The sequence below is a fragment of the Botryllus schlosseri genome, chromosome 7 (assembly GCF_051294905.1).
Source record: "Botryllus schlosseri isolate E-star chromosome 7, Bs_hap1, whole genome shotgun sequence".
In the NCBI taxonomy this organism is placed as follows: Eukaryota; Metazoa; Chordata; class Ascidiacea; order Stolidobranchia; family Styelidae; genus Botryllus; species Botryllus schlosseri.
This window is the reverse complement of record NC_137242.1, coordinates 27,055,832-27,065,735: the sequence shown is the minus strand read 5'-3', so window position 1 is coordinate 27,065,735 and position 9,904 is coordinate 27,055,832. Positions and strand designations below refer to the sequence as shown.

General features: G+C 41.0%; 1 protein-coding gene across 2 annotated transcripts in view; it reads left to right on the top strand.

Annotated features, from left to right (window-relative positions):
- Positions 1 to 304: 304 nt before the first annotated feature.
- Positions 305 to 9,904, top strand: part of LOC145443348 (polypeptide N-acetylgalactosaminyltransferase 6-like) — a 29,737-nt gene continuing 20,137 nt past the window's right edge. Inside the window, exons 1-4 of one of the 2 annotated variants that reach the window (XM_080321326.1) lie at positions 305 to 1,107; positions 5,130 to 5,350; positions 6,350 to 6,516; positions 9,694 to 9,843. In XM_080321326.1, coding sequence (XP_080177452.1) covers positions 898 to 1,107; positions 5,130 to 5,350; positions 6,350 to 6,516; positions 9,694 to 9,843 — 748 coding nt within the window. In that variant the 5' untranslated portion in view covers positions 305 to 897. Of the gene's footprint in view, positions 1,108 to 5,129; positions 5,351 to 6,349; positions 6,517 to 6,574; positions 6,712 to 9,693; positions 9,844 to 9,904 lie in introns of those variants that run through there. The other variant, XM_080321327.1, reaches the window with a different exon arrangement.

Genomic DNA, 9,904 nt, shown 5'->3' with positions numbered 1-9,904 from the left:
GCTCTACATTTTCCAAGATACCACACTCGTCTCGTTCGGTTTATCACCATATGGAGGGGGGGGGGGGGGGGTAACGTTTTTTTTTTACGAAGTGCTGTTACGGTCCTGGCCGTCCGCATTCGTCATAGTTCGGACATATCTGAATATGTTTGTCCATATATTGCTCAGTCAACAAATGGTTATGAGTTAAAATGCACCTTTTTTAATCACATGCAACTTTTTCATATTTGGGAAGGGGGGGGGTGAGTATTTTAGCTCAAATATCGGCCAAGGGGTCCTCGAGTCGAAAAAGGTTGGGAACCACTTTTTAAAAAGATGAGATTTCGATGCCGAACAACTACAAAACACGTATTATTGTTTGAAGGGAATCTTGATACCGGGTTCCGTCGCGTGACGTTCTCCCAGGCATTACTAGCCCAGAGTCATCACTAAGAACAGTAGCTTAGCCAGGGGTGGGTTTTGGGTGTCGAAACCCACTCCCATTTCAATCTTGTATACTGATGTTCAAGCGGAAAGCCGATTCCGATAAAATAATGATTACTGAGCTGGTTCCAACTTAAATCTAGATAGTTGTGTTTGATTTGGTTGATTGCAGATTTGGAAAGCTCGTTAGTTTTGGTGCTGGTTGCTAGTTTTGAAATGTGATTTGTTCTAGTGATAGTTCATAAGTTTGTACAAGTCTGAGCTCAAACTCATTCTATCGCGTTGACCTCTAGCCTAGTTATGATGCACTCAGTTGGTACGACACGTAGCCTGGTACATAAATGCTTTACACGCGAGCGTGTACTCCTCAAGCGTATGCTGCGCGGTATCTGATTTCATGTGATAATCAGGAACAGGTTGGAAACATAAACGACTGCATCTTTTCAGCATACCAACAGTAGTTTGTATTGTAGCATGAAATGGTCAGTTAAGAGCCTTTTCAAGCGCGGCTGCTTAATTATCGTGGCCGTAACTGTCATCTCGTATTATTTCCTAACGCTCAAATGGAGGAGAACTTACACCGAGTTCACACTTGATTTAGCATCATCTGAAGAGATCAAGGAAAGCCTGTCGACGTGGTCGTGGACCACTTTTGATGCTGAAAAGTCATCACGTGAGAACATAGTAAGTTATTAGATTATCGTATTCGACTTGTCGGCGCTCTGTTAGTCGTTGCAATTGTGCAATAGATATTTCAATTTTTCCTTTACTGAAATATTCACTTTTTTATTGAATATAGCTCAACGAAAAGAAAAACGAAACAAAACTATTTAAGGTCATAGTTTCGGTTTTATATTCTCTATTCTCCTTTGCACGCCCAATCTCCTTTTCTATAAGATGGAAATGGACACTGTATCAGCAAAAATAAATACATCGCTCACTGATGTTAAACTTAAATGGTTGAAAACGTTATTCAGGCTGTGGAAAATAAGGGCTGGATTGATGATTGCCGATGCAAGAAGCCTGAAAGTGGGCTGCGTTAGTCTGCAGATATGGAATCATACTGTAGGATATCGGCCTGGTGTAAATGACCATTGCAGTCGAAAAACATAAATGCCACAAACAACACCAATAACGCAGGCAAACGCAAAGGTAGTCATGAAGTGGTGTTATGGGGTCGCCGAATCGCGTCTATAGATTTTATTCAACAGTTTGGAGAGGGCTGAGATGAGTTGGTTGGCTTGCAAATGTCGTGGTTAAACTGTGTATGAAAAATTCGGTGTGGCAAGCAGACATGGGGTGATTACTTCATGAATGTAATCGATTGCGATTACGATTACTTCTGAATCACGCGATTACGATTACGATTACGATTACAGCAAAATCCGCAAGTAGTCGATTACGATTACGATTACTTTGGAAAAGTAATCACGATTACTCACGATTACATTTATTTTGCTTCTTAGAAGTTATCTTTGGAAGACAACAATGCGATGAAAAGGCCTCATGAGAGAAGGTCTTTCTTTTTAAATGAGATATCATAGCGTCATTTCGTGTATATGACATATTATAGTATCATTGCATGATTTACAGAAATCGTCATTTCGGTGCCGGTTAATACCGCGCCGCGACACACCAAGACATGCTACCTTTGCCGAAACATTGTGTATTTTTCCATTGTCCATAGCCGCGCTGGATGGTCGCGACGAATAGTATTCTCAATCTCAGCACCACAATACAAATGCCACCCGGGCACCCACTGAGGAAAATGATGAACCCCGTGTAGAAATTACAATTCATGGGTGCGACTCACGAAAGTTTCTCGTTTAGTTTTCTTATCGTCTGACACGTTACGGCGACTCCAATATATTTTTACCATATAGCAGAAAGGAGGTCATGAATCAACAACATACAATACAGTTGTGGTTGTAAATTACGTGCCTAAATATTCGTCTTGGCGCGACTTGACAGCAAATACACAGCGATTCCATATCGCATCAAATCGTGTTTTCCAGTTCTTGTGAAAAAGTCCGGTCGTTAAAGGGGGGTCTGGGGAACTTCGCCCGCCATAATTTTTATTGATCGCTTTATGGGGGGCCAAAGATCAACATTTTTGAGAAGGGGGTGACGAAATGCGGTTTCGGTACGGATTCTAGCTGCAGTCCGTGCTAACATGGTGCATAAGCGGATGGCTAGAGTGGCAGATTCAAATGTTAAGTATAAAATTGCGAAATAGAAATTGTTGCCCGTTTCAAGTAGGGCCGGATGAGAATATGGTGAGGTAAACATAGACTTCTGCCTACAATCCACTTAATACAGATATTCCGAGCTGCCGTTATACGAGTAACGGAGAATAACGGCTCGGTTATGATTTTTTATCAGCAGCCGTTGGTTTTTAATGCTTCGATGTAGAAATTGTCATGTTTAATTTGACGAGTAAAAAATTTCAAATCTTTGTCCGGTGTATAAGTAGATAGGCCAATGGTCAGCAATGGTCAAACTGCGTTTACCTAAAAGCATAACAAAACATCAATACATAGTAGCCCTACATACGTTACTATTCGAAACTAGGCAGAGTGGTGATTATTATCCTGCTGCGAGGTAGTGGCGTCTGCAGCGTATTGATAACCTGACATAATGCATAGCGGGTGTTCTTACAATCACAGTACTACATGTACTTCGAATATCTATTTACTATGTGCGGATAACTCGTTACGCAATCAAGAACCAATACTTGTGACGCCATAATTAGCAGAGGCGTTCGACAATCCGTCATTTCTGCTATCCAAAACCTGTTTTGAATCGCACTCTTCATTGCTCAGTGCTCACGAATGTTCACTGTTCAGTTTATGTCATGGGCATTGTACAAATGAAAAGTAATCGTTCTTTCACAAAGAAATCGATTAGATATGCGAAGTAGTCGATTACGATTACGATTACTTCGGATTTTTTTCGAATGTAATCGATTGCGATTACGATTACTTGGAAATGCTGTAATCGTCGTAATCGATTACGATTACTAATCGCGATTACCCCATGTCTGGTGGCAAGGTAGGAATGGCAATTGCATTCTAAGCAGCGCACGCTAACGGAACGTCACCAGTATTAAATAACAGGCGAACGTCCCGATGATACTTATAGATGTATATCTTAAGCCCCGAGGCAAGTAAATATTCCAGCTCTAGTCACAAACTTATGCTATATGGCCTATATGGTCTATATGGGCAGTTTACAAGTTCTAGTGTTGCATATTGATAAAACAAACATCAATGAGCCCGCAAAAAGCTCACGGGGACATGCGATACCATTTCACACAAGCCGCATAAGACTAGCCGTCCGCGAGTTGTTGTTTGTGGTATCCATGGTGTTTGCCAGCTACAATGGATACTTCCACCAGGCCGATTTTCTTTATTTTGATTCCATAGCTGTCGACTTGTAGCTCGGCCCACTTCTAGGGTTTTTAAGACACCGCTTACGCGATGAGATGGCGCGGAGGAGCCTAGATAAACCTCCAACACTAAGGTAGAAATTCTGTAGTCGACCTCGGTCCGACTCAAACCCGCAACCATTGTGGATTATACCACTACGCTACCTCGCCACTGAGCTGTTTGCGAGTAGGCGAGGAATCGATGAAGTTGACGGGCAATCACTAACTAAGGTTCCGGATTGGTTGGAGCCTGTAATTGAAAGTTCCCGATTAGCTGAGAGAGTAATTTTGTTATCATGGTCATTGCCGACAATGATTATAATTTGCTGGTTTGTAGGGACAGTCATTCATGTTGGTAATAGCACTGCGGATATGTTTAATTATTACCATTGTTACTGTTTTTACGGCCCACAGATTTATCTGTCGTTTGTAGACAAGTAGGCCTACTACATATCCGTAGTGTAAATACAGGGCCAACCGGGGGTATAAATAAAAGTGACTACCACAGATTACTCAGTCAAGTTCAAGTACTTGCATACAGGTAAAATTATTATTTATGTTGTTATAAGTCGCGAAGAATCAGTCGGAAAATATATCACTACGACTCCCTCCGTTGCTGCGCATACCAAATTGAATAAAGGACATATATCCTGTTCCGCCACTGATTACATTTTGGCCTGAAGGATAAAATTACTTGCGAATTACTACATTAACGAATATATATCCTGCATTTGCCAGCCTATGCAGCTTATAAGGTAGGCTTACCATATTTTGGAAATCTAAAAAGAGGACACTTTTTCAGAAATTTGCAACTTGCAAATCCGGAGTAGAATTCTTAAAAACCGGTGAATTTTTCCCACTTTGCGAGCGGTTGACTAAAAAAAAAAAAAAAAGGTCATCTTCTCCGCTCTGAGCTCAAAATACCGTTTTTCTCTCCACATTGCCAGGTGGATGACTAAAAAAAAAAAAAAAAAGTCATCTTTTCGCTCAGAGCTAAAATCACCGTTTTTCACTCCGAAATACCCGCCGGAGCGTCACTTCTGTGCTAATTTGCGCCATATCACTCGCAATTTGCTGTAAATCTGACCTAAATTTTCAAAAAAGAGGACAAAAGGGCGTCCTCCGAGGACTTTCAAAAAATGACGTATGGCAAGCCTATTATAAGGTCTTCTTTATAACCATATCTGATACACTTCTCAGGTTACTGATAGAATAGTGCTGCTATCTATTGATAAATAGGCCTACCTACATACATACTGATGACCTCAATTTCCATCAGGATAGCCGATACTACACAGAGGCGGAATTGACACCATGGATAGAAAGACCGACATATTCCGGCGAATATCCCGGGAAGAACGGGGATCCGTACGTGATGAAAAATGTGACCTCCGAGGAACAGCAGCGTATCGACGAAGGATATATGAAATACGAGTTTAACGAACTGGTGTGCTCGGCAATCCCTTTGCACCGATCTATACGAGACGACAGGGAGGAATCGTAAGTGAGATACTTTAGTTGTAATAGGTCACTAACAGACACATCAAACATGAGGTCATTCCATGGATAGCCGAAAGGGAATTCCTATGTAGGTCCGATTCATTCGGTCGGATATTGAACGCGAGTGACCCATGAAGCATTCGTCCAGCAGTTGTACCCAGACACTAGCAAAATCTAGGTGCTATTCGCCCCCGCGCATGTGAGGTATGGGACAGTGAGCAGGCATTTTGATTCCTGATGTCTCATCATTAAATAATCTTAATCAAGATTTTGGTTTACGCACCTCCGTTGTAAGACCGGACTTGGAAAAAAGTACCGATAATCCAATTCCAATCTAATGTGTGAAATATTTCCACGCTCTAAATTTAATTCTAATCTAATTTCGGGTTTTTCTGAAAATGTTACGGGCGACCTGCATCTTGCGAAACGAGCCGATCTTGGCGTACAGACATTTGCCACTCTCGTGCTTGTGGGAATGAAATCTGACTTGATATGAACTGAGCTTGATTTTTGGAGTATGTAATTCTTTCTAATTCACAATTTCATTCAATTTCCAAGTTTTTTGCGAATTCAGTAATCATAATTTAATTCGGAAAAAAATATGTCGCTGCCATCCTAACTCGAATCTAATTTGGAAAAGATGAAAACGTGTGAGAGAATTGAACAATAGCGCACATGATCCCGCCACGAAGCCAGACTTTTATGGGGTGTATTCCGGACTATGATGGGATCCGAGTCTGACATTTTTCATAACTTCCCGTGCCAGTAAGTCGTAACATTATGGGCAGTTTACTTCGATACTTGATGCAGTGAAACCCGACTACAACACTGGTTAAATTCGAAAATAAAACGCCTGCAACCTGTTTAAAAAACTCGACATCAGATCAAACTATATTCCAGACCCGGTTTTCAAAGTATACAGCATCGTAACTGTCGCGCTTCATCTAGATTGCAGATGAATGATATTCAGAAGCGGAGACTTATATCATTTAATAATAGGTGCAAGACGAGAAGATGGAAGAAACCTCTTGGGACGGCGTCCGTCATTATCATCTTTTATAACGAAGCCTGGTGCACATTGATGAGGACGATATTCAGCGTGTTGGAGACTTCTCCAAAAATCCTGCTTAAAGAGATTATTTTAATAGACGACGTTAGCACTTATGGTACGTAAAATCCGAGTAAGATCATGTGCTCAATGGCACACCTTCTGTATATTCTCGATCTTGAACTTAATTCATTAGCACGGATTGTGGTTGCGTTTGTAATTTGTAGTTTATGTCGGCGATGAGGATCTATAAAGCAGTTGTGAGTGGACGCTATGGAATACAACCAATTGAAGATTAGCGATCTTTTCATAGGTATATAATATTTGCTGAATTACTTGCAAAAAATTCTTCGCGTCCTGCGCGATTTTATTTCCGATAGTTTGGTTATGTTCAAGGTCACTGTGTTAAGTAGGCTACTATAGCGATACACCCAGAAAAGTGATTTCAAAACTATAGCTTGTTCACGAAAATGTGCCGACTTTGTATGACACAAATTTGTATGGTGTTGTGATAAGGTTTGTCTGACATTGGCTTCTCTTCGAAGCTCTAACTCCGTAATACTCGGGCAGGGTCGAAGGAGGGTGATATAGCAGGGCTGTATAACTTCCGCATCTCATCTTATTTTCGAATGCGCATAATTTACAGAAATTAATCTGACAGTATTCGCAATTGTGAAAGAACGGTATATTCCAAGTATCGCTTGACACCGTCGGATACAGTTGCGATGCTTTAGTATTGACAGCACAAGTGCGGGTGCGGGACTATCACAGACAGGTATTTCGGGACCAGACCATTTCGCGCCGGGACGCTTGAACACATGAGGGCGTGAACAACATGCGGCTAGGAAAAACTTCGGTGCCAAAAAACATCGGTGGCGATGAAACGGTGCCCCGAAATCACCATCGCTGGTTTAAAACCTTCGATATTTCATGCATGCCCGTGTAAAATGTAGCAACTGAACATGAAAAATCCATTATTTTTATGTGGGAGGCTTGGGTCGCGAGATGCCAATAAAACTCAGATTTGGGTGGCGGTGTAAAAAGTATAAGCCTACGGGAAACTGCTTAGGAAAATCCGTGAATTAATACCTCTCTATGTGCACCAACGTCAAACGTCAAAGTGGACTAGAGTCGTCCCAACACTGGAAAATACGATTAACTAAAGCTGCTAATCTGTATTCTATATAAGAGTAGAACGAGCATTGTTACTAGTAGCGATAGCAGTAAGCTAATAAGTGCTGTTTGCGAACATAATAATTTTGGGAAATAGGCAGTATAATCGACCGACACCGTAGAACAGGGGCGGGCAACTTCTTCAGTCCGCGGGCCTAATAATGGAAAATGAGCACTTGGCGGGCCGTATTCCCGAATCGGTACATTAATCGCGTATTTATCCAGCTATACAAGGAATAAATCGTATTCAATGTAAACTTTAAGCATAAAGCATAGACAATCGAAAAACACTATTTAATGAATTTATTAACGCAATGTACTTCAATAGCTGTTGAAGTGAATGTGAAGTGAAACTGTGGTCGATGAAAGTTGTAAACAAGTTCCTTTAACTCAGGTGGCATGTCGATGTCCGACGTAGAAACCCTTAATAAATACTGCACGTGAACAACGGTTAGATTGGAACGCAGCTTTGTATTGTTATTGCTCATGCTTGAAATTGTTTGCTCGAAAATGCATGTAGACACGAATAGTCTTAGCTTCGCTTTGAATGTTGAAAAGATTTTGTGAGCAAAAGAGCTCTTGCCTTGAAGTCCGGTGTTCAATTCATTATATGTTCAAAGAGATCAACTAAGAACTACAAACAAAGAAACTAAGAACACAAATAAAACAAAGAACTAATGAATAACCTATATGAGTGACTCTAATTTGACATATTAAGCAAGTACTGGTGAATTACGGCAGACTGTGGCTGCATCATGTATGATCGGGAACTGTCGGCGGGCCGCTTAAAATCCTGTCGCGGGCCGTATGTTGACCGCCCCTGCCGTGGAAGTAGCATATATTCATCTCCCAATTGCTGGGCACCAATTTGACCCAATTTGGGTGTCTGATTTCAAAGACTATACACCAATTAATTTCGACGCCTGCCTATCTTTTCATTGTATCGCGATCCTGTGGTGTTTTGCAAAGGATAAATTATTACCAATGTTATAAACAATAAACCCAGAACTTGGCTGCGTCGTAAATCTGTCGGCGTCTGACTTCCTATTGCTAAACAAAATCGCCGTCTACATACATCGTCTATCTCTAGACATCGTCTATCTATTAAAATCCTTGCTTTAGCTACTCCGATTCTCGATATCTCAATCCATCCAATTCTTTGTACCTTAAACGTGTAACTACGGCTGAGCACAATGATTCGAATACTGTAATTGGAATCGGGTATTAATTGTAGCCATTGGAATAGAGCAGAGAGATATGATTTTTCGAGTACAGAAATTATACGCTCCTTGTCACTATAAAGAGTTACTTTCTCAACGGAAATTAGAGTTCCGATACTATTTTACATCGTTGGAGCCTTGAATATCAATTTGTCCTATCACAGTTTACGAAACCTGTATCAAAAAGCTACAAATTGTCCAATTTAGATCCTAGTCACATTCTAACAGTTATAGTTTTGACTCGAGTCAAGTCGAGTCATTTTCAATTCACCACCAAGTCAAGTCAAGGTCTAATGCAGGGAGTCCAAGTCATAGTGTTGAGACTCGAGTCCGAGTCCAAGTGATTGTGCTCACTGTTCAGTTTCGAGTTCAGGTCATGTTCAAACCAATTTTTATAATCAGCTTGGGTAATATCGAACGCCTTGCATTTATAAAATACTAATTTTCTCGACCTTGATAGTTTCTGGCCCTGTTTTCCGACTAGCAGTACAGATAGATAAAATGAGAATAATGCAGTAGCTTTACTTTTTTTCAGAAGTTTCATTGAAATAACTCTCCGGGTCTCAAGTAATGTGACTTGGCCGAGACATGCGCAAAGGTTACAATACAGAAATAGACTCAAGCCGAGTTGAGACATTTCGAGTCACCAATAAATCGCTACTCGAGTCGTGTCCTCGAGTCTTTACAACCCGGAAACTACCTTTATGCTGTACACAATAGGCATTATATCATTTGCGGTCGCATAAAGGGCACATATTTGATCTTTCCATATCATATTGTTATGATTTATTAATGAGTGATAATAGAATGCTAGACTCGACGCCCAATACTCGATTTAGAGTCGAATAACTAATGTACTCCATTTTCCCCAACCTTAGATATAACGTATTTTACGCATACAGATGACCTCAAATCTCCCCTGGACGAAATCGTGAAAACACTGAAGATCGTGCGATTGATCAGATTCCAGGAACGGTCCGGTATCGCACCCGCGCGGATGGCCGGTGCCAGAGCTAGCACCGGGGACGTAATCGTGTTTCTAGATGCTCACTGTCAGTACCTTGATTCGAGATCTTGCTCGTATCTTTATCACATACTGGATCCTTTTCATAT